Source organism: Pongo abelii, chromosome 12 (assembly GCF_028885655.2).
Source record: "Pongo abelii isolate AG06213 chromosome 12, NHGRI_mPonAbe1-v2.0_pri, whole genome shotgun sequence".
In the NCBI taxonomy this organism is placed as follows: Eukaryota; Metazoa; Chordata; class Mammalia; order Primates; family Hominidae; genus Pongo; species Pongo abelii.
This window is the reverse complement of record NC_071997.2, coordinates 39941349-39966543: the sequence shown is the minus strand read 5'-3', so window position 1 is coordinate 39966543 and position 25195 is coordinate 39941349. Positions and strand designations below refer to the sequence as shown.

General features: G+C 40.4%; 1 protein-coding gene across 20 annotated transcripts in view; it reads left to right on the top strand.

The window, feature by feature from the left end:
- SEPTIN10 (septin 10) overlaps positions 1–18544 on the top strand; it is a 71482-nt gene extending 52938 nt beyond the window's left edge. For 7 of the 20 annotated variants that reach the window (XM_054546580.2, XM_063713282.1, XM_054546585.2 and 4 more), the window contains 3 exons: positions 8270–8402; positions 15277–15464; positions 15973–17284. In XM_054546580.2, the coding sequence (XP_054402555.1) occupies positions 8270–8402; positions 15277–15464; positions 15973–16090 (439 nt within the window). In that variant the 3' untranslated portion in view covers positions 16091–17284. 20 annotated transcript variants of the gene reach the window in all.
- The last annotated feature ends 6651 nt before the right edge of the window (positions 18545–25195 follow it).

The window sequence follows — 25195 nt, the reverse complement described above, 5'->3', positions numbered from 1 at the left end:
TAGGTAAAATCTTAAGTATTTTTTTAAAAGGCTCTGCTAAATGCTAGAGATTACTATTATTTCTCATGGAGTTTATGTTCTTGTAGGGGAGTTCAAAAATTAAACACCTAATTGCACAGTACATTGTAGCTGTGATACAAGCACTAAAGGAGAGGCAGAAAGTGTAAAATGGGTGGTGTGGGTGGGGGGTTCCAAATTTAAGCTGGAAAGTTCGGGAAGACTTTCTTGAGGCAGTGACTATTTTGAGCTGTAGTAACTTGGGGAAAACAGAGCAAGACATATACAAAGGGCTGAAGATGGAGAGAGAATGGCATCTGTAAGACTCTGGAAGAAGATCAGTGCACTGCAGTACAGCAGGACAGATGAGGCAGGCCTGGGCTCACGTGAGATGAGAGAAGAGAACAGGCAGGCAGCAGCTGTGGAGGCCCTGGAGAGGATTTTGATCTTTGTCCTAAGGGGAAGGCAACGCTATTTTAGGAATAATATAATATTTGCATTTTAAAAATTATTCTTTGCTCTAATGTGAAGGAGGTATTGAAGGGATGGCAGAGATGCTTAGGAGAGGCCAGTTAGGAGAGCATTTCTTCAACTAAAGTGACATCAATGAAAATAAAGAGCTGGACATATTTGAGAGATGACTAGAAGGTAAAATTGGAAGAACTTAGTGGTTGTTTGGACATAATAAAGTGAGAAAGCAGGAGGCTAGGAGACTCCTAGTCTCCTGAATTTGTGGTTTCATGGCTAGGTGGATGGTTACTGCGTTCATCTAGATAGGTATGGCTGAAGGAGGACTAGCTTTTTTTTGTGTGTGTGAGGCAGCAGTGGTAGGCACAATGGAGGTCACAGTTTGGGACCTGTTGACTTTGAGTTTCCTCTGAAACAGCAAAGTGACAATTACAAGTAAGCACTTTGGGGTATCTTTCTGGAGGTCAGAAAAGGGCTGGGCCAAAGAAATACGCTTAAGAGTCATGGGTATTTAAATGATTAATTCTAAGTGTGACCAGGGATAAGACTGCCTGTAGAGAGAAATACATCTAGAAAGAAGGGTGACTCGGAAACAGCCTTGAGTCCCTTTAGTATTTGTCAGCTGTAGGAGCAGATAGGAGAGCTTGAGAAGGGAGGAGGAGGAAAACCAGCAGTGTCACGTCTTGGAACTTGACAGAGGGGATCAAGAAAGAGAGAGTCTGCTGTTGTGTCAAAGTTGAGGGCCAGGTTTATGCTGCACAAGTAGAGAGGTGATTCCTTGACAATTCTTGGAGAATAATGAAGACCACTTTGTGTTCAGTTAAAAAAGGCAGTGGTTGGGGCCAGGTGCAGTGACTCACGCCTGTAATCCCAGCACTTTGGGAGGCCGAGGCGGGCGGATCACGAGGTTAGGAGATCAAGACTATCCTGGCTAACATGGTGAAACCCCATCTCTACTAAAAATACAAAAAATTAGCTGGGCGTAGTGGCGGGCACCTGTAGTCCCCACTACTCGGGAGGCTGAGGCAGGAGAATGGCGTGAACCTAGGAGGCAGAGTTTGCAGTGAGCCAAGATCATGCCACTGCACTCCAGCCTGGGTGACAGAGTGAGACCCCATCTCAAAAGACCAAAAAAAAAAAAAAAAGGCAGTGGTTGGAAGGCTACATAGGTCTGGACTTGCAGATTTGAAGGGAAGGCCTGCAACAGGTAGAAACCATTTTCGTTCCAGCCCTGGGAGTGGAATGAATGAACTGAAACCATTGCCAGCCTTTTTTGTTCACTGTTCACAATTCATAGTCCAGGGAAAGAATGTCCAGTAGGCCCAATGTAGGTCATGTTCCCATCTCTTGTTTAGGAGTGAGTGTGAACCTGATTAATTGTCCCACAAGACTGTATCCCATGGGGGAGAGGTAGCCCCCGAAAAGGTAATGAGGATAATGGATACTGGTACCAAGAGGAAAGGACTCAATGATAGGTAGTCAGGAATCATAGATTGCCCATCACATCCATTTACTGAGCATTTCTTCAGGTTGGGAAGCATCTGCTCACTGATCACACAAAGAAGGGGAAATTAGAAAGGGAGATTCTTCAGCTTAGGTCAGGCTACGGACTGGGTGGGAGCAGTGGCTGGAAGGAACTCAGTAAGTTTAGATCAGGTTACAGAGCGAGTGGGAGCAGTGGCTCAGTATTGTCTTCCTAAGAGAGTAGACCTTTCTACTGTATTTCTGGATCACTTGGATCTCTTCTGGTGCTTTGTCATATGTGATTAAATGATTTGATAAGGCTTTTGTAGCTCATTATAGTCTGATGTATTAGGAAGCTTTTATTTTTTATAGTTTCAAGAAGTTATATCTGGCCAGGTGTGGTGGCTTATGCCTGTAATCTCAGTACTTTGGGAGGCCAAGGCGGGTGGATCACCTGAGGTCAGGAGTTCAAGACCAGCCTGGCCAACATGGTGAAACCCTGTCTGTACTAAAAATACAAAAATTAGCCAGGTGTGATGGCGGACACCTATAAGCGCAGCTACGTGGGAGGCTGAGGCAGGAGAATTGCTTGAACCCGCGAGGTGGAGGCTGCAGTGAGCTGAGATCGCACCACTGCACTCCAGCCTGGGCAACAGAGTGAGACTCCATCTCAAAAAAAAAAAAGAATTTATATCTGTTTTCTTGGGAGTCTTTTCCCATTTAATTTGGTAGTTGTTGTAATTTGGTTGGCATGTAAAATCTGTCCCTCAGTATTATATCTGTGTAGCAATAAAGACAAGTTACGTGAACCTGTTGGGTGACCTTTATGTCACTGTACTTCCTGGCCCTCTTTGTTGCCAGAACTTCCGTTTGTTTTTCCACTTACATTTTATTGAATGGGTATGCTGAGTCATAGTAGGTGTCCTAATCTACCAGCACCAATCGTAGGCTTATCACGAGGCCCACGTAAATAGCACTATAGTCATAGTTTAATTAACTGATCTTAACATTTTATATTAATTATTTCAACCATTGGAAACATGCCTTTATAAAACTCTTTAAATCCCCATGTTTAATAATTAAAGATTAACCTAACTAATCTCTTTCCCACAGTTAATCACCTTTAACTTTTTAGCACAGAAATCACTGTCATTGAAGTATTGTGGGACCTGTAGCTTTGAAAGGAAGATTTATGCATAGTAGTTTAGAGTTGTTTAAGTATTTGACGTAATTTTAGTAAAACTTCATGTCTTCGGAACTCTCAAGAACTAAATAGTTCTTCAGGTAGTCCATAGTAGACTTGGAAAAAGTTCACTAGGTTTATCGGAACTGTACTTGAAACACAAACATGTCCCAATTGAAGGAAAGGACTTTTCTTGATGACGTGAGCACCTGAGATTTTTTTCTTTCTCTTTAGTTTTCAACTTTAAATCAGTAAGATTTGCAACAACAGTAGTATGTTGGCATTAAATATTCATGTCAGGCCAGATGCAGTGGTTCACGCCTGTAATCCCAACACTTTGGGAGGCCAGACAGGTGGATCACTTAAGCTTTGGAGTTTGAGACCAGCCTAGGTAACATGACAAAACTCTATCTCTACAAAGAATACAGAAATTAACCAGCTGTGGTGGCATGCTCGTATAGTCCCAGCTACTTGGGTGATAGAGGCAGGATGATCCAGCCTGGATGACAGTGAGACCCCGTCTCAAAAAAAAAAAAAAGAAAGAAAATTATGACAGCAAGCTACTTTTATGCTAGAAAAGGGAATAGTATAGCAAGAAAATGTTTTTATTTTTATTTAATAAATCTATGATAAGAAACAGTGATTGCATTAGTTTTAGAATACTAACTTTATAGACCATTCTCTTTCAGATCTGACTTTCTTTACCACCTTTTGAAAAATGGTACAAGTTTCTTTACTTGAAATTGGCCTTGTAAATTTACATTGTCAGAAGTTGGAAAGCAGCACAATAAGATGCAAAATATGCAGAAGCAGTCCATCACTTTCTCCTGCTGAGACACCACATTGGGGCAATCTGATTTGTGGTAGTTGGGAATATGGACTTTGGAACAAGTCTAATCTAGTTCAAATCCCAGCTTTTTACTTTTCAGCTATGTTTCTTTGGGCAGATTACTCTCTGTGCTTTAGTTTTCTTATTTAGAATGTCAGGGCTTGTTCTTCAGGGTTGCTGTGGGAATTAAATAGTCAACATAAAGGAGTCCAGAAGAGTACCCTGCCAGTAGCAGATATTCAACAAATGTTAGGTCTCTTCACCAAGTAGATGTGTTTTCCTTGTGAACAACTCAACTTGTATAGATTAATGAAGCATTGTTTTAAAAAACTTATGTTTGTTATGCATTCAAGATTTTTTTATAATTTTTCTTTTTTTTAAATTTTTTTTTATTATACTTTAAGTTCTAGGGTACATGTGCACAACGTGCAGGTTTGTTACATATATATACATGTGCCATGTTGGTGTGCTGCACCCATTAACTCGTCATTTACATTAGGTATATCTCCTAATGCTATCCCTCCCCCCCCTCCCCACCCCACAACAGGCCCTGGTGTGTGATGTTCCTCTTCCTGTGTCCAAGTGTTCTCATTGTTGAATTCCCACCTATGAGTGAGAACATGTCATGTTTGGTTTTTCCATCCTTGCGATAGTTTGCTGAGAATGATGGTTTCCAGCTTCATCCATGTCCCTACAAAGGACATGAACTCATCATTTTTTATGGCTGCATAGTATTCCACGGTGTATATGTGCCACATTTTCTTAATCCAGTCTGAATTCAAGATATTTTTACATCAAGCTTGTCTTTAAAGGCTATCAGTCATGTTGGACTAGTGAAATGTAGTGAGGTTTCTAAAGATGAAGAAAGTAGCTGATAAATATAGGGGCTTCTTTAAAAAAAAAGATAACAACAGAAAAAAAAAAGCCTGGTACTAAGTAAAATGACTCCTTGGGGTGTGAGACATGTGATGTCTAGGGTATTTTGCACATTTGTAATCTCTGCTCTTAAAGAACATGTTTCTGCAAGTGTTTAGGATCTGTTCCTGCTTGGAACCCCTCCTGTACATGCCTCACACTCACCTCTCAGCCATGGTAGCTGTTGTGTAGTATTTCTTACTCTGCGTTTCTTTGAACTTACAGAATTCTATACTTAAAAGCTTAATGTCTCCAGTTATAAAATTTAAGATTAATAAGATTTAATTCATATTTTGAAATTGATTTATTTTTATAAGCAATAGAAATTTCTCATTAATGCAGCTGGAAAGTGAATTTGTATTCTCTATCAAACCTTTGGGATATTCTTATAGCAAGCCCAAATGGAAAGGCTTAGTGTTTCTGACATATAAGAAAGCTTATTATACCTCCAAAATTCTACACATAGGAAAGGGCAGCTACTGGTAGAGTTCCAGGATAGTCCTTTCTCTGCTGGTTATGCTGGTTAAATCTTCCTCCTCTTCCCAGAAATTTGTCATTGAATGAACATTTATAAAGAAACGGAAATGTCTAGAGAGCTCTGCTGGATAGTCACAGAGATGAATGAGGATTCACTTTCTGTTCTCAAGATTTGTGACCTATGAGGAGAGATGGGCAGGATGTAAATGCCATGGCAGTGCTTGGAAGGAACAGTTAATTCTAACTGGCGAGTGTGGCAGTCACTACGGGACTGAACGAAGGAGGATGAACACGGAAATGAAAACTTACAAGAAACTATTTTAAAGGAAGGGGCCAGGGGAAGAAGAAGAGAGCGGCCTGCTTCTAGTGAGCAAAGGCAGCCGCCCCAAGCTTCTTAAGCCGTTTGTATTTATTGGGTAGAAAGAACAGGGAGGAAGAGGTAACGATTGGTCAGCTGCTTAATTGATCACAGGTTCATATTATTGCTAACAGGCTTCAGATGTGCCCTGTTGATAATCACAAGAAACACTTGTGCCTGGGTCGTGACTGCCCTCAGCATTCCTTCTGGATGGCAGACACAGTTTGTCAGTTTGCTAACATTCTGCATTTATGAGAACAGTTTGCTCTTTACTAATATAGCCTCCAGTGGTAAACTGAGTTGATCATGACCCTCATTCTTTTGGCCTGCAACAGTGGAGAGTGGGGGAGACTTTACAGAGAAAGTTGCATGTGAATTTGCCCTTGAGGGGCAGAGGATGAGCAGGGCAGCATGGGGGTAGAAAGTGGACAGTGGCCACAAACTGAAGCCTGAAATGCCAGGTTCGTTCTAGGAACAATGAACAGGTTGGTGTGGCTGAAACCTGAGGGTATCAGAATTGTTTCGTGAGTCAATCTGGAAAGGTAGAAATAGGCCAGAGATTATAAAGTTTCTTGAGTGCAATTTAAAGGAGGTGGGACCTTATTCTATAGATAGCATAACTTTAATGTGGTGAGAAAAGATAATGAGATCTGTGTTTTTGGTGGAAAATCTAGAGGGTGACAAGAACAGAGTGAAAGAAAGAGGAACTAGAAGCTCAGAGATGAACTAGGAGATTGTTGCAGTAGTGAAGGCAGAAAATCAGAAAGATCAGGTTCGGCTGTAATCAGGTATCTGTAGAAATGGAAAGAAGGTTATATTAAGAGACTTAGCTTCAGAAGCTGAACTAATGGACCTTGGTGATAAGATAGGGAGATAGGGTAAGGGAAGAGTGAAAAATGACTCAGGATTTTGAAGTTTCTACATACAGTGATTCCAATGACTCCAGTACTCCATATCAGCACTAACACAGGTGGCTTCATATTTCATGCTATAGGAAATTTCATGTTTTGGGTTACCATGTGTAAAAAAATATTGGTACCTGTTACATATATGAGGCTGAACATGAGATGTACAGCAGGTTCTTGAATAACAATGTTTTGTTCAATGTCATTTGTTATAACATTGATAAGAAAAAAAATTGATTCCCAGTGATGGCCACTGTCTGTGTGGAGTTGGCACATTCTCCCTGTATCTGCAGGTTTTCTCTGGGTTCTTCATCCCAAAGCTATAAGCGTTAAGTTCATGGCATGTCTAAATTGTCCCAGTCTGAGTTGGGTGGGGGTGGTGTGAGTGTGCCCTGCAATGGAATGGTGTGCTGTCCAGGGCTGATTCTCACTTAGCTTCTAGGATAGGCTCCAGCCACCCATGACCCTGAACTGGAGTAAGCAGGTTGGAGAATGAATGAATGAATACATATTATTGTAACATAAAAATTTATTAAGTATACAATACACAAATGTAGGACAATAAGCAATGCGGTGTGAAAGCGCTCAGTGACCCTGCCATATTTGTTATTGTTTGTTTTTGAATTACATTGTGGTAGGAGGTGATCTTTACAATTTTCCCTTTGCAAACATCTGTTGCCCGATTTCACCTCCACCGTGATGACTGCCATCACTCACTGATGCACCAAAAATTGGGTAATTAATTGTCCTTCTTGTTTTTATTAATTTTTCTTAAATGTGTATATAGCTAGCATTTATTTCAGTGTTTAATATTAGAAGGGTTTTGAGTCTTTACTTAGAAGTTTGGTAATGTTTTTGTGACCAGAAATATGCCATAGGAACTTAATTCTTGTTTATATCAATTACCCTACGGTAAAAATTGGTTTAGTTGTACATTGCTTCACTTAAAGTTACAGCTTTCAAGAACCTATTGATGGCATTAGGTGAGCACTTGTATTTTTGAAAGTTTATTGTATCACTTTTTTTTTTTTTTTTTTGAGACAGAGTCTTATTCTGTCGCCCAGGCTGGAATGCAGTGGCGTGATCGTGGCTCACTGCAACCTTCACCTCCTAGGCTCAAGCAGTTCTCCTGCCTCAGCCTCCCATGTAGCTGGGACTACAGGCGCACGCCACCATGCCTGACTAATTTTTTGTATTTTCAGTACAGACAGGGTTTCACCATGTTGGCCAGGCTGGTCTTGAACTCCAGACCTCAGGTGATCTGCCCACCTCAGCCTCCCAAAGTGCTGGGATTACAGGCGTGAGCCACCAGGCCCGGCCAATTATATCACTTTTTTTTTTTTTTTTTTGAGACAGAGTCTCGCTCTGTCACCCAGGCTGGAGTGCAGTGGCGTGATCTCAGCTCACTGCAATTTCTGCCTCCTGGGTTCAAGTGTTTCTCCCACCTCAGCCTCCCATGTAGCTGGGATTACAGGCACCTGCCATCATGCCCAGCTAATTTTTTTATTTTTGTAGAGACAGGGTTTCACCGTGTTGGCCAGGCTGGTCTTGGACTCCTGACCTTAGGTGATCCACCTGCCTCGGCCTCCCAAAGTGTTGGGATTACAGGCGTGAGCCGCCATACCCGACCTATATCACTTTTTAACAGGAGAGTAACACAAATAACTTTTTAGTCTTCAAGAGACCTATGAAGCCAAAAGACATGAGTTCCATGGTGAACGTCAGAGGAAGGAAGAAGAAATGAAACAGATGTTTGTGCAGCGAGTAAAGGAGAAAGAAGCCATATTGAAAGAAGCTGAGAGAGAGGCAAGTATGCTGGTTTGATGTGGTTTGATGTGATTTGCATTTATTTTTTAGATGTCCTATTAATTTGGAGGATTTATTCCAAGAATTTGCTTGAGACTCTTTTGTAGGCTACTTGTTCTTTAAAGAGTAACTTTTCCAACACATAGTATTTGAATATTGACTTAAAATCGTAGCCTGAAATTAAATGAAAACTTTGGCCTTTTTTTTTAAAGCAGTACATTTATGGAGTCACTAATCGTTGAAATTCTTACAATGAACTGGAAGCTGCAGCAGCTACCCTCTTGGGTGCAGACATTTTTCTTTCATGAAATCCATGCCTTGAATCCACAGTATACAATTTTTAGGTGCCTCATTCAACCAGTCTCAGTGGTGGTTTGTCTTTGTTAGTGCCAAGGCTAAAAGAAGAAACACCACTGGATGTTTTCTTGTGCCTAGCAGGGTAAGCCACATTTGCCACAGGCCAACTCCTGAAGGTGGTGGGCCTCACAGCCACAGTGGCAACATAGTGTATGTGTCTTACTGCGATGCTTTCCAAACTATGACCTTCCCTTTGTCATCTCGCTCCTTTGACTGAGACCAAAGAGAATTTTGGCCTTTTGAGCAAATATTCTTCCATTAGAAATGGTTTACCAAGGGCTTGTAATGGACTAGGTTACTAAGAAGTATCTTAACCATGAGCTATAAACATTTTTACTATGGCTTAATAAAGCCTTTTTTGAGTGTTGCTGGGGTGGTTGTTTGCCCTGAAATGGATGTCTGTGAAGGCTGTGAAGTAGCTTTACTTTCCATTTGAACTCAGTCTCTCAGGATGTAGTTAGGTGGTCTAGATCAGCAGTCCCCAACCTTTTTGGCACCAGGGACCAGTTTCCTGGAAGACAGTTTTTCCACAGACCAGGGGAGATGGTTTCAGGATGAAACTGTTCCAGCTCAGATCATCAGGCATTAGATTCTCAAAAGGAGCGCACAACCTAGATCCCTCACATGCACAGTTTGCAATAGGGTTTGCACTCCTGTGGGAATCTAATGCCACCACTGATCTGATAGTAGGCGGAGCTCAGGCAGTAATGTTTGTTTGCCTGCCACTCACCTCATACTGTGCAGCCTAGTTCCTAACAGGCCATGGACCAGTACTGGTCCGTGGCCTGGGGATTGGGGACCCCTGGTCTAGATGACCTTGGGGTAGCCCTGGCACCAAAAAAATCACCACTGAACTTCCATAGGTTTGTTTGCTTCTAGTTCTGAAGCAGCAATTTAGGTTTTGAGTAAAGCTATTTTCTTGAAAATACATGATTTCTTGAAGAGTTAATCTGTAATCCAATTGTGCTAGTTTATTATTTCAAATACACTTACAGTACTTGCTATGTAAATGAACTGTGCAGGAAATGGTTTTGTAAAAGTAATAGTTTACTAATTTATTTATAACTCAAATTTTGATGTTTTATTTGGAAAAAGTTCAAACAACAGAAAAGTGAAAGTATAGGATACCTATGTCCTTCCCCTTACCTAAGAAAACAGGAATACCATAATCTCACCCAATCTTCAGTCCTTATTCAGATTTCCCCAGTTGTCCCAAGAATTGGCTTTCAAAATCGTTCCTTTTTATTTGGTGATTTTTCTGTTTTTGTTTTTGAACCAGGATGCAATCACAGATTGCATATTGTACATGGGTATTATGTTTATTTAGTTTCTTTTATTCAGGAGTTTCTCTCTCATATAGCATGAATCTTAGTTTTACCAATTCACTAATAAAAAGATACCACTCAAAACATTATTTAATTCTATATTAAAGGACTGTTATTTAAATATGTCCTAGCCAATATTGTTGTGAAACAAATATCCCTTAATTTATCTTTTGTATAAATCCAGATTTCTATATGTAGCTTTGTAAAATGATGTGTGCTTAGATAATAGTGTGTGAACATTAGATGACTAGAATGGGGAGATGCACAGAAAAAAAATATATCTCCAAATATCGTTGACATTCTGTCTTCCCTATTCCTTTATTGACAAGATTCTAGAAGAACTCATGAGGCGTGTTGCGTGTGACACACGGATTTCCTATATACCCTCCCCACTTTAAGAAAAAGTACAGTTTATATTTATCCCTCATATTACATGACCATCATTATTATTACTACCCAATTTGATATGTTAGTCTATATCTTGGGATAATTTTTTCATTTAACATTTATGCCCCTTGTATTTCCAAAAAGTATGCTCGATAATTTACAATTTAAAAATGCAGCTACGTTACAACCATGAACATGAGAACAGAGGAGCCTTATAATACAGGGTATGAAGAAGGGGTTTGCACAGAGGGCAGCCGAGAGCCCTGGTCGAGGGAATTTTTAAGTGAACACAAAGACTGGGCTCTAACTTCTAGGCAGGCAGGGCAGAAGGGACCACACAGAGTTTAGATGGAAGTCATCTGCTAGCTCAGCAGAGAGAAATATTTTCCCTGGCATTTATTTCTAATTTCTAAAAATGGGGCCGAGCATGGTGGCTCACGCCTGTAATCCTAGCACTTTGGGTGCATCACTTGAGATCAGGAGTTTGAGACCAGCTTGGTCAATATGGTGAAACCCCATCTCTACTAAAAATACAAAAATTAGCCAGGCATGGTGGCAACATGCCTGTAATTCCAGCTACTCAGGAGGCTGAGGCAGGAGAATCGCCTGAACACAAGAGGCAGAGGTTGCAGTGAGCCAAGATTATGCCACTGCACTCCAGCCTGGGCAACAGAGCGAGAATCCGTCTCAAAAAACAAAAAAAAAAGATACTTTTTTTTTTTTTTTTTTTTTGGCGACTGAGTCTTGCTATTGTTGCCCAGGCTGGAGTGCAATGGTGCAATCTCAGCTTACTGCAACCTTGGCCTCCCAGGTTCAAGCAATTCTCCTGCCTCAGCCTCCCGAGTAGCTGGGATTATAGGCATGCGCCACCATGCCCAGCTAATTTTGTATTTTTAGTAGAGACGGGGTTTCTCCATGTTGGTCAGGCTGGTCTCGAACTCCTGACCTCACATTATCTGCCTGCCTTGGCCTCCCAAAGAAAGAAGATATTTTTAAAAGGATCTTTGAGTAAGAGAATGTGTCGTATCCTTAAAAGTAGTGTTTACAAAAGATACAGCATTGTACAGTAGTCCCCCTTTATCCTCAGTTTGGCTTTCTGAGGTTTCAGTTACCCATGGTCAACTACGGTCTGAAAATACTACAATAAGATATTTTGAGAGAGAGAGAGAAAGAGACCACATTCACATAACTTTTATTACATACATTGTTATAATTGTTCTATTTTATTATTAATTATTATTGTTAGTCTCAACACTGTGCCTTAACTTTACCATAGGTGTCTATATATAGGAAAAAACATAGGGTATGGTGCTACCTGTGGTTTCAGGCATCCTCCTGGAGTCTTGGAACGTATCCCCCATGCAAAAGGGGGGACTATCGTACCATATTGATGACTTAATATTCTTAAGAGAATTGGTGACTATTGATAGCACAAAAGATCCCTTGTTTTTAATTTTTTGAGAATTTGAAAATGTATTTGAATTAACTGCCTGTCGTAGTGAATAATGGAACCATGAATGCATGCTTCATGTATATGGAATAGTTGTTGATAGCCAGAGCTGGAAATGCCACACAGTGTGAATAATAGTCACATTCACACCTCCCTGCCCCCTTGTTTAATGTTTCCCTCTTTGTAGTTTTCCTGGAATTTTTTAGTCAACCTCCTGAATGATGTATAAAGTGCTCCGTGACCTTTCAAGATATTTTAATATTCATGAGGTATGCAACCTCCATTTGAGTAACCAGAGAGCTATCTCTAGTCATGTGATAGAAACCTGCCCTTGCTGCTTCCTTTCCAGACGTTGTCCCACTCCTGCTCCTCTCCCACATCACCGATGCACACGTATGCAGAGAACTGCCACTCTCTGTTTGTGCCACCGATTTGAATGACATCTGGGGAGCGTGCCCTTTAAACACACACACATACCTAATGTAACTTTTTTAAAAGCAGGAACCATTTAAATAAGCAAATACTAAGGAACTGATGCTTCTCTGAAAAGGCATCCTCTGGAATAAAAGCATCTTAGGTTAGGAGGGCCTTAATCGATTATCTGTTTTAACCTTGTTTCTCTTGGAATACTTCTCCCATCAGGTGCTCACTGGCTCACTGGACAACCTATTCCATATTTGGAACATAACAGTTTTATTAGACCAGAGTTTAGCTCTCTGGTTTCTTCCCTCAGTCTCTGATTTTCAGTGAAATATTTCCTCAACTATTATATGTCATCTTTTTTTTTTTTTTTTTTGAGATGGAGCCTCACTCTGTGGCCCAGGCTAGAGTGCAATGACACTATCTCAGCTCACTGCAACCTCAGCCTCCCAGCTTCAGGCAATTCTCCTGTCTCAGCCTCCCGAGTAGCTGGGACTGCAGGCGCACACTGCCACACCTGGCTAATTTTTTGTATTTTAGTAGAGACGGGGTTTCACCGTGTTGCCCAGGCTGGTCTTGAACTCCTGAGCTCAGGCAATCCACCCACCTCGGCCTCCCAAAGGTCTCCCCCTTTCTAGACAACTTGGTGTCTTAGAAAAAGATGACATAGCCGGGCGCGGTGGCTCATGTGTGTAAACCTCCATGAGCCAATGAGCCTGTAAACCTCAATGAGCCACCACGCCCAGCTATGTCGTCTTTTTCTAGACACCAAGTCCTGCTTTATTTGCATGAATGCTAGGTTTCTACCCAGAACTAAAATGTTAATTTCAGATTTACCTAACCAGATCAGAGGACCAAAAATAAGATTATCTTTTAAAATGTAGATTCTAGACACTGTGGTTGTGTTGTTAGAGGGCACCAGCACACAGCTGATTCCTATGGAGCTGGCTTAAGACCCTAGATTTTTTTTTTTGATGTAAGCCACAATTAAACCAGGTCCACCTACATTCTTCCTTGGACCTTGTCTCTTTGAACTGCATGCAGAACTTCACATAACTTTCATCTGTATTTCCTCTCATTACTAGTTCTTCTACATCTTTTAGAATTCTTTTATGAGCAGTATTGTATGCCGTGCTGGGGGTATAAAAATGAAAAAGACATAGCTCCTAAGTAATCCTCAGGGAGACGTTGCTCCCACAGTTACCCCAGCACATGTGTGCTAAGGGTTTCTCTTTTGCACCTGTAACAGATCACAGGACATAGAAAGAACTACCCAGGGTGGCAGTTGGAGCAAGCTGAGTTTCCTATTTTTTGTTATTAACAATGGCTAATATTTATCGAGTGCTTACTCAGTGCCAGCCATCATGGTAAAAACGTTAGATAGATTTTTTCTTTTGGTATATCCCAGTTGTTTTAAAGCTTCCTTTTTATTTGTAAGTTTCCAGAGTTTTATGCCCTTCATAGCTTTGAGAAATATGCCTTCTATGATCCATATAGGGCATTCCTTAAATTGTGGAACAAAATAAGACAGGCCTGCCCCTAAATTGACATCTAAGGTGACATTGCTCCCTTTATATGGTTTATCAAGATGATTTTCAGCCCCAAGGAGGTGAAAAACTGCTGAATTGTATTCTTTAAATAATTTTTTCTTCTACTTTTTTCACTTAAGAGAAATCTCTTGAAACTCATTTAACAGTTGTATAGGGGAATAATAACCCCTATAGGTTCTTAATTGGAATGACCCCTTATTCTCAGATTAACAAAAGAAAAACAAGTTTATTAGCATGTATATTTCACATATACATGGGAGATACAGTCAATGAGTAGTTCTCAAAGAGGCTACTACATTCCACCTTCTATAGCATCTTCAACAAAGAATAGTTAATTTTTACAGAAATGACAAGACAAAGGAAAAGGACTTGGAGTCTCTAGGGGCAGCAACTTGGAGGAAGGCACATAGCTGGCAGATGAAGGCTAGTCAGTAAAGCTAGTTAATGTAGAGCTGTCTGGTACCAGTCTCCAGGCCCAAAAGGATCTGAAGTTGTCTTTGGTGGTTAACCTTTGTTCTCCCTGGTTGGGGAAGGAGGCTGGATACCTTTTTCCTTTGTACATCTGTATCCTGCCTTTAGGCACCTAAAGGGAGGTCAGAGAGCTTTCCTATATCTGCTGCTTCTTAGTTGCCCTCAGCTCAACAGTCCTGCACATTCTGCTCTCCTACGGCTGCATCAAATGTATTTAGCATTAATTTATTCTTTGACTTTATCTTTATTGGATATGTAGGCAATGTTTTTCCTATTATAGTGTAAATTCTACTATGATGAGTATTTTTATATGTAAAGCTTTCTCTGAATTTAGGATTTTTTTAAGCCTAGATCTCAGGACATTGAAAGACTATGGAAAAATAGAATACAGTTTTAACATTCTTGACGTAGTTGACAATTGACGCTTGCTTTCCAGTGATGTTTACCAGTACAGTTTTCAATAACTGTTTACTGCACATATTTTATTTGGAAAATAGTGTTGTTGTTTTTTTCCTTTCTGGTAATTTCTTTCTATACTTTGCATCTCTTATTTTTATTGAGCATGGACTTGAGAGACTTTAAGAAGTTTTGTAGGGAAAATACACACCGAGAAAATAAAAACTCTAGGAAAGGTTCACAATGTTTTAAAACAGTTTTGTTCATAAAGCTATGATTTTTATTATATTTAGTTTAAGCATTTTTTTGCATGGGAACTCATTTAAAATTAAAGTTACCAAGGGAATTCCATATGTAAACTTTTCCTTGAACTATGAACTTCTGAGACTTCAGAAAGATTTTGACCGTGTAGGTTATTCTGTGTTGCGCTATGGGGTCCGCCTTTGTGTTGCTGAGCTGGAGAGCGTGCCTCTGCTGCCGCGCTGTGTCAGTAGTGGGGATTGCACTTTTGTTTCCAGCTACAGGCCAAATTTGAGCACCTTAAGAGACTTCACCAAGAAGAGAGAATGAAGCTTGAAGAAAAGAGAAAACTTTTGGAAGAAGAAATAATTGCTTTCTCTAAAAAGAAAGCTACCTCCGAGATATTTCACAGCCAGTCCTTTCTGGCAACAGGCAGCAACCTGAGGAAGGACAAGGACCGTAAGAAGTAAGAGGCCCAGCCACCCTCCCTGGCAGCCCTGCCCGCACTTGTCACATTGCCCTGTCGGATCTTCCTAGCGCTTCTTACTTCTGCTTCCTTATGCTTTGTCTTCCTCCTCCAACTAAATGTCAGCTCCTGGAGAGGAGAGACCTTGTCCCTCTTGTTCACTGCTGTTTCCCCAGCATCCAGAACAGCACCTGGCACATGTTATGTGTTCAGTATTTGCCAAAATGAATGAATGAACAAAATAAAAATACATCACAGTGTAAAAAGGATCAGTTAGCTGGGGGGAAAATGGCTGCTCTTATTGAATAGCCCAGCCGTGGCCCCAGTACACAGCTAATGGCTGCTGACCTACCATGAGTTATTTTGAATTTCATGTCTAAATAAAGCTGTGCCCTTTGTTGGGGAATTATAGACATAAGATAGTATTTTATTAAATTGATTCTTAGGTTCAGTTTTTTAGAACAAATTCTACTGATACTGATTTTGTGAGAATTTTTATTTTAATAAGGGAACCAGGCTGTCGATTCAAACTCCTGTGCATTGATGTCAGAGCTTGTGAAACCAATGGTGGACGTAAAGATGCAGAGAAAGGTAGAGAGGGCCACAGTGCAAGGGGGCAGCCATGAGTAGCATGTGGATGATAATCGCAAGGCGTGTAGGTTTGGGGTATGTGTTAAAATCAGTTACCCAAGTTTTAGAAAATAAGTTTATTTTTCCTTTTTGATAATTTCCTTCTGTACTTTGTGTCCCTTGTTTTATTTCTCCCACTTAAGTGTCCCTGTCAGTTTAACTATTTGGCTGTTGAGGAAATTCATCATGCCTTGTTCTATTCAGAATGCTCATTTGGGGGACTCTGCCTCAGTTTACTCTAGCTGCCTCTGTGCTAGCAGCATTGCATGCTCCCATGTTCCCCACAGAGCAACACATCTGGTTTAATGCTCTCACTGCATCTATTTCAGACCCATTTTCAGAATATTGCAACTCAACTTTAAAATAGGAAAACATAACCTTGGCCCATTGGTGGCTTTCAATTTTTTAAATATGGAGAAGTAAACCACAGGACTTTGGCAGATTTTATTGGCTTATACATTTTACAGGTTTTTTTGTTTTTTGGTTTTTTTTTGGAAAAGAAGAAGGAATTCTCATGTATTATCTTTCAATGTAAGCTCTCCAAGGGCATGGATCTTTATCTTGTTCATTGATATAGCCATCCCCAGAGCCTAGAACAGTTGTCTGGTACATAGTAGGCATGCAATTATTTTTGAAAGAATAAGTAGTATAAAAGCTGTATTTTATTCAAGCATTGAATTTCGAAAGATAAACTATAAATTTATTACTGCTTTTCAACATGCTTTGGATATTAAAGCTAATGGATCTTTTATTAATACCTTTTTTCCTTTCATCTTAACCCAGTGTTACTGGGAAAAAACTGGGAAAAACCCAGTTTTTCCCCTATATGAAAGATAATTTACATTTACCTTGTAAAAATTATCACCCTGCTCCACTTGAGAACCCTGCTGTTGTTTGCAAAATCAGGACCAAGCCCATATTTTTTGAGAGCTCTCTAGAAGAATTTATCTTCAAGAAAATATGGTTTGGTGTTTTTGGTTTTTTCTTTTCTTTTTCAAAGTCCCATGGCCAGATATCCTATAATATACTAGATGCATGTTTGCTAATTTTTACTTCTTGAATTTTTTTTTAAATTGTACCAATCAAAAGGTTCTTTTTCTTTCCAGCTCCAATTTTTTGTAAAACAGAAGTTCCAGAGCACAGAAGGTCATCATCACAAGCAAACTTTATTAAAAAAAAACTAGAAGTGTGCTTTGATTTTGCTGTTTTTATTTGTTTTATCACTTCTATATTTGGTAACAGCCACAGTTACTGATATTTATGGAAAAGTACTTTCAAGTACAAGGTCAATACGTAAGCCAGAGTGAATGATACTACAAGTTGAGCATCTCTAATTCAAAAATCTGAAATCCAGAAGCTTCAAAACCTGAATCTTTTTGAGCACTGACTTGACCCCACAAGTGGAAAATTTCCCACCTGGCTTTCTGATGGTTCAGTTTAAACAGATTTTGTTTCTTGCACAAAATTATTAAAAATGTTATATAAATTACTTTCAGGCTATATGTATAAGGTGGATGTGAAACATGAATTATGTAATTAGAGTCGGGTCCCGTTGTGTATACGCAGATATTCCAAACCTGAAATCCAAAACCCTTCTGGTCCCTAGCATTTTGGATAAGGGATACTCAGCTTGTACCTATATATTCATATATATTCAGTGTTGTTAGAAATTTTTAAGTTGCTGTTCTGTGATGAATCTAAATCTTTTCTCTTGCTACCAAGCTATTGTCACTGCAGTGTGTTATACCAAAGAGCAAAGTGTCAGTGCCACTGAAAATACAGAACCCATTAATATCGTGGCTATCTGATTACATTTATATTCCAAGATGAACCTTTTTTATATATGCTAAAAATTTTGGGGAATATGTTTTGGGATGTATTATGGAGCTAAAACTCTAACCTCTTAATAGTTTTATAGAACTTAAAAATTGTTTATACAGTTACCCAATTGGTGATACGATCTTAAGCTTTTGTGTCAGATTATTTAATATGATGACTTCATGCTTTATTATGCCTTATTATGGCTGATGTATTACTGTGGTGAAACAAAATATCTTTAAAAGTTAAAACATCCAGATATATAAGCTATTTTTTCCTAAGGATAAAGTACCTTTGAGCATGAGTGTATCACAGCTTTCATTAGGAAAACTTTTCATTACATACTTGTTTAAACTCTGTCTTCCAGGGGAAAAATAATAAGATTGAATCATTTTATTAAAAATACTTTTTAAGAAAATATGAACATCTGAATATTAAAGATATAAAAATGCACATAATTCATATTTCAGGTGGTATTTGCATTCAGTGCCTTACTAGTATTCTCAGAACATTTTAATGATTTCTGATATTTCTTAACAGTCATAGATATATAAATTTTCATTTTTTGTACTTGAATATTCTAAATAAAACTGACATTTACTCTTGACAAATAAAACATATATTTACTAAAATGTGTTTAATTTTCCGTTTTGAAAACTTTCGTTTTAAAAAAACATTCATTTAATTATGTATTTGAATTATTTTGGAGATGAGGTATTTTATGAGTATTTTCAGACAATGAAACTTATTAGTCTGTGTCAGATTCTGAGCAATCATAGAGTCATCTAAGTTGTAAATAAAACCTTGCATAGCACAATTTATCTGTACACTTTAAATTTTATTTTTGCATTTGAAATTCACAGATATCTCTCAGTCTTTTAAAACTTCAGTAAATTAAATTATACATGTCACAGAACAAGCTCAGAAGTTTCTTCGCAAGATCAGTGACACCCGGGTTCTGGTAGGCAGGGAGTCCTGGAGGGTAGGTGACCTGAGGTACAGAGCCAGGCCAGCGCCATGGTACTTAGTGCCAGCTGAGCAGACTTTTCACAGATGGGCTCGATGACACTGCGGGAGTGTTTGTTGCATATGTGGCTATATTTGACCATACTGTTTATAAAGCAGCTCTCCTAAACTCTGAAGAACGTACTTTGAAGTGTGAGATGGGTTGTTGGAATGGTAAAGAGTTATTCAAGTTTCTAGTTGAAAAGAACGTAATAAACCTGCCTAAGACTCTCTGGACTTAACAGCAGGGTGGTCGTTTTGTGCTGCTGATGACTGCTGTGAGAAAGCCTCACTCCTGCTTCAGCCACAATGTGAATTTTTAATTTATTTCATATATTTGGGTTCCATGTAAGATTTTATTTTAAAAGAGTTGAACAACAAAGAAAAAAAATTTTTAATGACTTCTTATTACAAAGCTAATTTATTATCAGGCACAAGATTAGAAAATGAATTATCCACTGATGCTTAAATTAATCTCCTGGGAATAAAATAAAGCTAGTCGTGTTTTGTTAAAAATTTTTCCCATTAAGCTTATGAAACAGTTGTCTCTAACAGCCGTTAATCCTGGTATGTACTCCCTCCGACTTTTAAAGCCCTTTCACATAGACTAGGATTTGAACTTCAAAGCAACACAAGGAAAAAGCATTACAGGGATTATTATCACTATATTGTGGATGAACTCAGGGTAAGCCCCGTGTTCCTATTGGGCCGGGAAATGGGGACACACACATGATTCAGGTCATCCATGCATCACGGAGCAGCCGGAGCAGGCTGGACAACCAAGTAGGTTTGGAGCAGGGCACTCTCAAGGGTGTCTGCCTCTCCTCACAGATCACAGGAAGCCATCCAAAGAAGTGACTGGTCCTGAAGGACTGGAGCAGTTTGTCCAGAGTATGAAAGAAGGAGGCATTCCTAGTACAAGGCACAGCATGTTGTGTGCACTGGAAAGTAGCTGAGCACCATCAGAGTACCAGTGAGGAGTGGGGCTCTGGTAAGGGCCAGGTTTCAGAAGCAGGTAAGGAATGGGTTTATAAATCCCAGGAAAGTTTATAAATCCCGTCTGGCAGGCAGTGGGAGCCAATGAAAGGCTTGGCCTCACAAGGTTAGGTGTTCTCCAGGGTTTATGGGAAGGAGATATTGGCAGGCAGGGGGAGCTGGGCCGGGGCAGGCTAACCCTTTAGAGATACAATAGACTCACCTAAGGAGTGTTTAAACAATACTGATGTAGAAAGGAATGTATAGTAATGAAAATGGTAGCTGTATGGATAAATCCAAATGAGTAGCCCATATAAAGCAATTATAACGTCCTACGGACTTGAAAATACATAGTGAATTAAAATATGAGAAAATAGTGGCATGAAAGTTAGGAATGGGGTAAATCGAGGGATCTCAGGTTCTTGCATTAACTGGGAAGTGGTTAAGAGTCCCAGTCACACAGGTAAATCAGAATTGCTTCTTGCCATCTCTAGGGTAACCATGAAACATGGTGACGTGTGTAACTTCCAGGCTAATAGGAGGAAAACTGGTTTTAAAATGCTAATACAGAAAAAAGTAAGAAACTGTAGGAAATAGCACAGGTATGACAACCAGAACGCATGTAGTAATATGGTAGATTTAGACCCAGATGTATCAGTAAGTACTTGGATTACATGCTCAATTTTTTTTAGATAAGTTTCCTAAAAAAGCAGCTGTATGTAGTTTACAAGAGAACAGTCTAGAACTTTGTCTTTATAGACGAGAAAGGTTAAAAGATGGGAAAAGGTACATCATGCAAATTTTAACTAAAAGCTAATGTGTAGCTTTTTTTTTTTTTTGACAGGGTCTTGCTCTGTTGCTCAAGCTGTTGTGCAGTGGCACAGTTATAGCTCACTGCAGCCTCAAACTCCTGGTCTCCAGCAGTCCTCCTGCCTTAGGCACATCACCATGCCCAACTAATTTTTTTTTTTTTTTTCCTTTTTTGGTAGAGACAGAGTCTCACCCAGGCTGGTCTCAAACTCCTGGCCTCAAGTGATCCTCTCACCTCAGCCTCCCAAAGTGTTAGAATTACAGGCATGAGCCATTGTGCCTGGCCATATTTTCAGTATATTAAGAGAACTTTAAGGCCAAAAGCATTGCTAGAGATGAAGAGAGACCTGTAAAATAAATAGCAGTTCTCAACTATACATCCCTATGTACAAAATAATAGCTTCAGCATATTTAAAGCAAAGATTGATGGGAGTATAGGAAAATACAGATCCACACTTAGTGAGAGATTTAAACATACCACTTGTGTATGATAGGACAAGCAGACTGAAAATTAGTGCAGATATGGGAGACTTAAAACAAGCAACAGCCTTGGCCTTGTGAGTGTAGATAAAACAGTGCACCCGGGGAATGCCTCAAGCACACGTGGAGCATAGAGTTGACTGTTTTACTATAAAGCAAGCCTTAATACCTTTTAAAGGAATGAAAGACAGATTATATTCTTGATCATAATACAGTTAAGGTAGAAATCAATAATAAAAAGCTAAAAAATTCCTGTCTCTAAGGGAACTTGTTTTGCTCAGCACCATGTAACCCAGCAATCCCAGTCCTAGATGTGTACTCAAGAGGAATGAAGACACATGTCCCACCAGGACCTGTCTGAAAGTTTGTGGCAGCCTTCATCATCTGCCAAAACCCGAAACAACCCAAGTGTCCATCAACTGGTGAACACATAAACAAGTTGTGGTTCATCCATGCAATGAAAGGGAACAAGCTACTGGTGCGTGCAAAACGACAGATGAGTCCCAATCATATTATGCTCTCAAGCCAGATGCAGAAGGGTACATACAGCATGACTTCATTTATGTGACATTTTTTCCAAAGCAAAACTACAGGGACAAAACTGGTTGCAGCCGGGCACGGTGGCTCACTCCTGTAATCCCAGCACTTTGGGAGGCAAGGTGGGCGGATCACCTGAGGTCGAGTGTTCAAGACCAGCCTGGCCAGCGTGATGAAACCACCTCTCTAGTAAAAATACAAAAATTAGCCTGGCATGGTGGCACGTGCTTGTAGCCTCAGCTACCTGGGAGGCTGAGGCGGAAGAATTGCTTGAACCTGGGAGGCAGAGGTTGCAGTGAGCCAAGATCGTGCCACTGCACCCCAGCTTGGGTGACAGAATCTGCCTCAAAAAACAAAAAGCTGTGGTTGCCAGGCTTCACGGGGTGACTTCAAAGTGCACATGAAACCGTTTGGGGTGGTAGAATGTTCCATTCCATTTCTTTATTGTGGCGGTCACATGGCTACATACATTTGTAAAGACTCATAGAATTGTGCACTCAAAATTTTTTTTCTTTTTGAGACACAGTCTCGCTCTGTCGCCCAGGCTGGAGTGCAGTGGCTTAATCTCGGCTCACTGCAACCTCTGCCTCCTGGGTTCAAGCGATTCTTATGCCTCAGCCTTCCGAATAGTTGGGACTACTGGTGGGCACCACCACACCCAGCTAATTTTTGTATTTTTAGTAGAGACGGGGTTTCACCATATTGGTCAGGCTGGTCTTGAACTCCTGACCTCATGATCCGCCTGCCTTGGCCTCCCAAAGTGTTGGAACTACAGGCGTGAGCCACTGCTCCCAGCCAAAATATTGTTTATGATATGTCAATACCTCAGCAAACCTGTTTTTTTCTTCAAAAGTAAAAATAAAGTATATCACTACAAATGTGGTAGACATTAAAACCTTGTCAATACATTTGAAAATACAGAGGAAATGACAAATTTGTGTAGAAGATTAATGTGTTAATATAAGAATAGAAAATCTCACAACAAAGACAATGCAGGCCAGCTGTGGCTGCTCATGCCTGTAATCCCAGCACTTTCGGAGTCTGAGGGGAGTGGTTCATTTCACACCAGGAATTCGAGACCAGCCTGGCCAACATGGCGAAACCCCATCTCTACTAAAAATATAAAAAATTAACCAGGTGTGTTTGTGCATGCCTGTAATCTCAGCTACGCAGAGGCCGCTGCGGTAAGCTGAGATCATGCCACTGCACTCTGGCCTGGACGACAGAGTGAGACTGTCTCAAAAATAAAAGACAAGGCATAATTAAAGTTCCCATGAAGGTCAGGCTGAGATAACTTTATTTGCGAATCCTTTGAGACATTTAAAGAAAGCCCATCTTTCACAAACTCTCCCTGTGGTCGGCGAATAATGGCCCTGAGAGGCATCCACAGCCTTGTTCTTGGACCTGGGAATATGTTCCCCTTCCTGGCAAACAGGACTTCACAGATGTGGTTAAGGCTGCAGACCTTGAGATAGAAAAATGATCCTGGACTGTCTAGGTGTGGTTGGGTCCTTGAAAGCCGAGAGCCTTTTCTGGTTTTGAGCAGGAGGGAGATGTGACAGCTGACGCCAGGTCAGAGAGTTACAATGCTGCTGGCTTGGAGGGTGGAGGAAGGGGCTCCTTTCACAAGCCAGGTAGTGGCTGGAAGTGGCCTCTGGAGCTGGGAGGACCAAAGAAAAGGATGTCCACCTAGAGCCTCCAGAAGGAACACAGCCCTGCTGGCAACTGGACTTCAGCCCAGTGAGGCATGAGTCAGATTTCTAAACTCCAAAACCATAAGATAAATTTGTGTGTGTGTGTGTGTGTGTGTGTGTGTGTGTGTGTGTGTTCTGAGACAGGATCTTGCTCTTTTGCCTGAGCTAGAGTGCAGTGGCACAATCATGGCTCACTGCAACCTCTGCCTCCTGGGCTCAAGCAATCCTCTCATCTCAGCCTCCCAAGTAGCTGGAGTCCCAGGTGGAGATCCACACCTAACTGGCTAAGTTTTACATTTTTTGTAGAGACAGGGTTTCGCCACGTTGCCCAGGCTTGTCTCGAACTCCTGAGTTCAAGCGATCCGCCCGCCCCAGCCTCCCAAAGTGCTGAGATTACAGATGTGAGCCACCGCGCCCAGCTGTTCCTAAACATTTGTATTACTTAAAGCCACCAAATTTATGGTAATTTGTTATGGCAGCAATAGAAAACTAATGCATCCCCAAGAACACGTTAAAAAAAAATTCCAAACTCATAAGGCCAGTATGACTTTTCATTTCAAAGCCTGGTAAGGACATTTGAGGAAGGGTATTTATAGTCCAGTCTCACTCATCGGAAATGCAAAAATCCTAAACAAAATGCTAATGAACGGAACCCAAGAATATATAAAAAGGATAGTACCTCATGTCCATGTTGGTTTATTCCAGAAATGCTAGGTGGTTTTAATATTAGGAAATTAATGTAATTCATAGTACAAACATTAAGGGAAAATCATCGTCATCCCCATAGATACAGAAAATATTAATAAAAGCTAGCATCTTTTTAAGACTTAGAAAATTGACAAGAAAAATCTCATAACACTGGCTAGAAGGAGACTTTCTGATTTTGATAAAGGATATCTATGCCCAAACCCAATAGCAAGCATCATACTTAATGGTGAAATATTGAAAACCTTCTTCTTTGGGAACAAGGCAAGGATGGCCAGAGTTATCCCCTTACATTCAGCATTTTACTGGAAGTTGTAGCTAGTGCAGGTGTATTAGTCTGTTTTTACGCTGCTGATAAAGACATACCTGAGACTGGGCAATTTACAAAAGAGGTTTAATTGGGCTTACAGTTCCATGTGGCTGGGGAAGCCTCACAATCATGGTGGAAGGCAAGGAAGAGCAAGTCACATCTTATATGGATGGCAGCAGGCAAAGAGAGAGAGAGCTTGTGCAGGGGAACTCCTCTTTTTAAAGCCATCAGATCTTGTGATGCTTATTTACTGTCATGAGAACAGCACAGGAAAGACTTGTCCCCATGATTCAATTACCTCCCACTGTTTCCTCCCACAATACGTAGGAATTCAAGATGAGCTTCCAGTGGGGACACAGCTAAACCATATCATTCCATCCCTGGCCCCTCCCAAATCTCACATCCTCACATTTCAAAACCAATCATGCCTTCCCAACAGCCCCAAAATCTTAACTCATTTCAGCATTAACTCAAAAGTCCACAGTCTGAAGTCTCATCTGAGACAAGCAAGTCCCTTCCATCTATGAGCCTGTAAAATCAAAAGCAGGTTACTTACTTCCTAGATATAGTGGGGGTACAGGCATTGGGTAAATACAGCCATTCCAAATGTGAGAAAATTGGCCAAAAGAAAGGGGCTACAGGCCTCCATGCAAGTCTGAAATCCAGTAGGGCAGTCAAATCTTAAAGCTCCAAAACAATCTCCTTTGACTTCATGTCTCACATCCAGGTCATGTGATGCAAGAGGTGGGTTCCCATGGTCTTGGGCA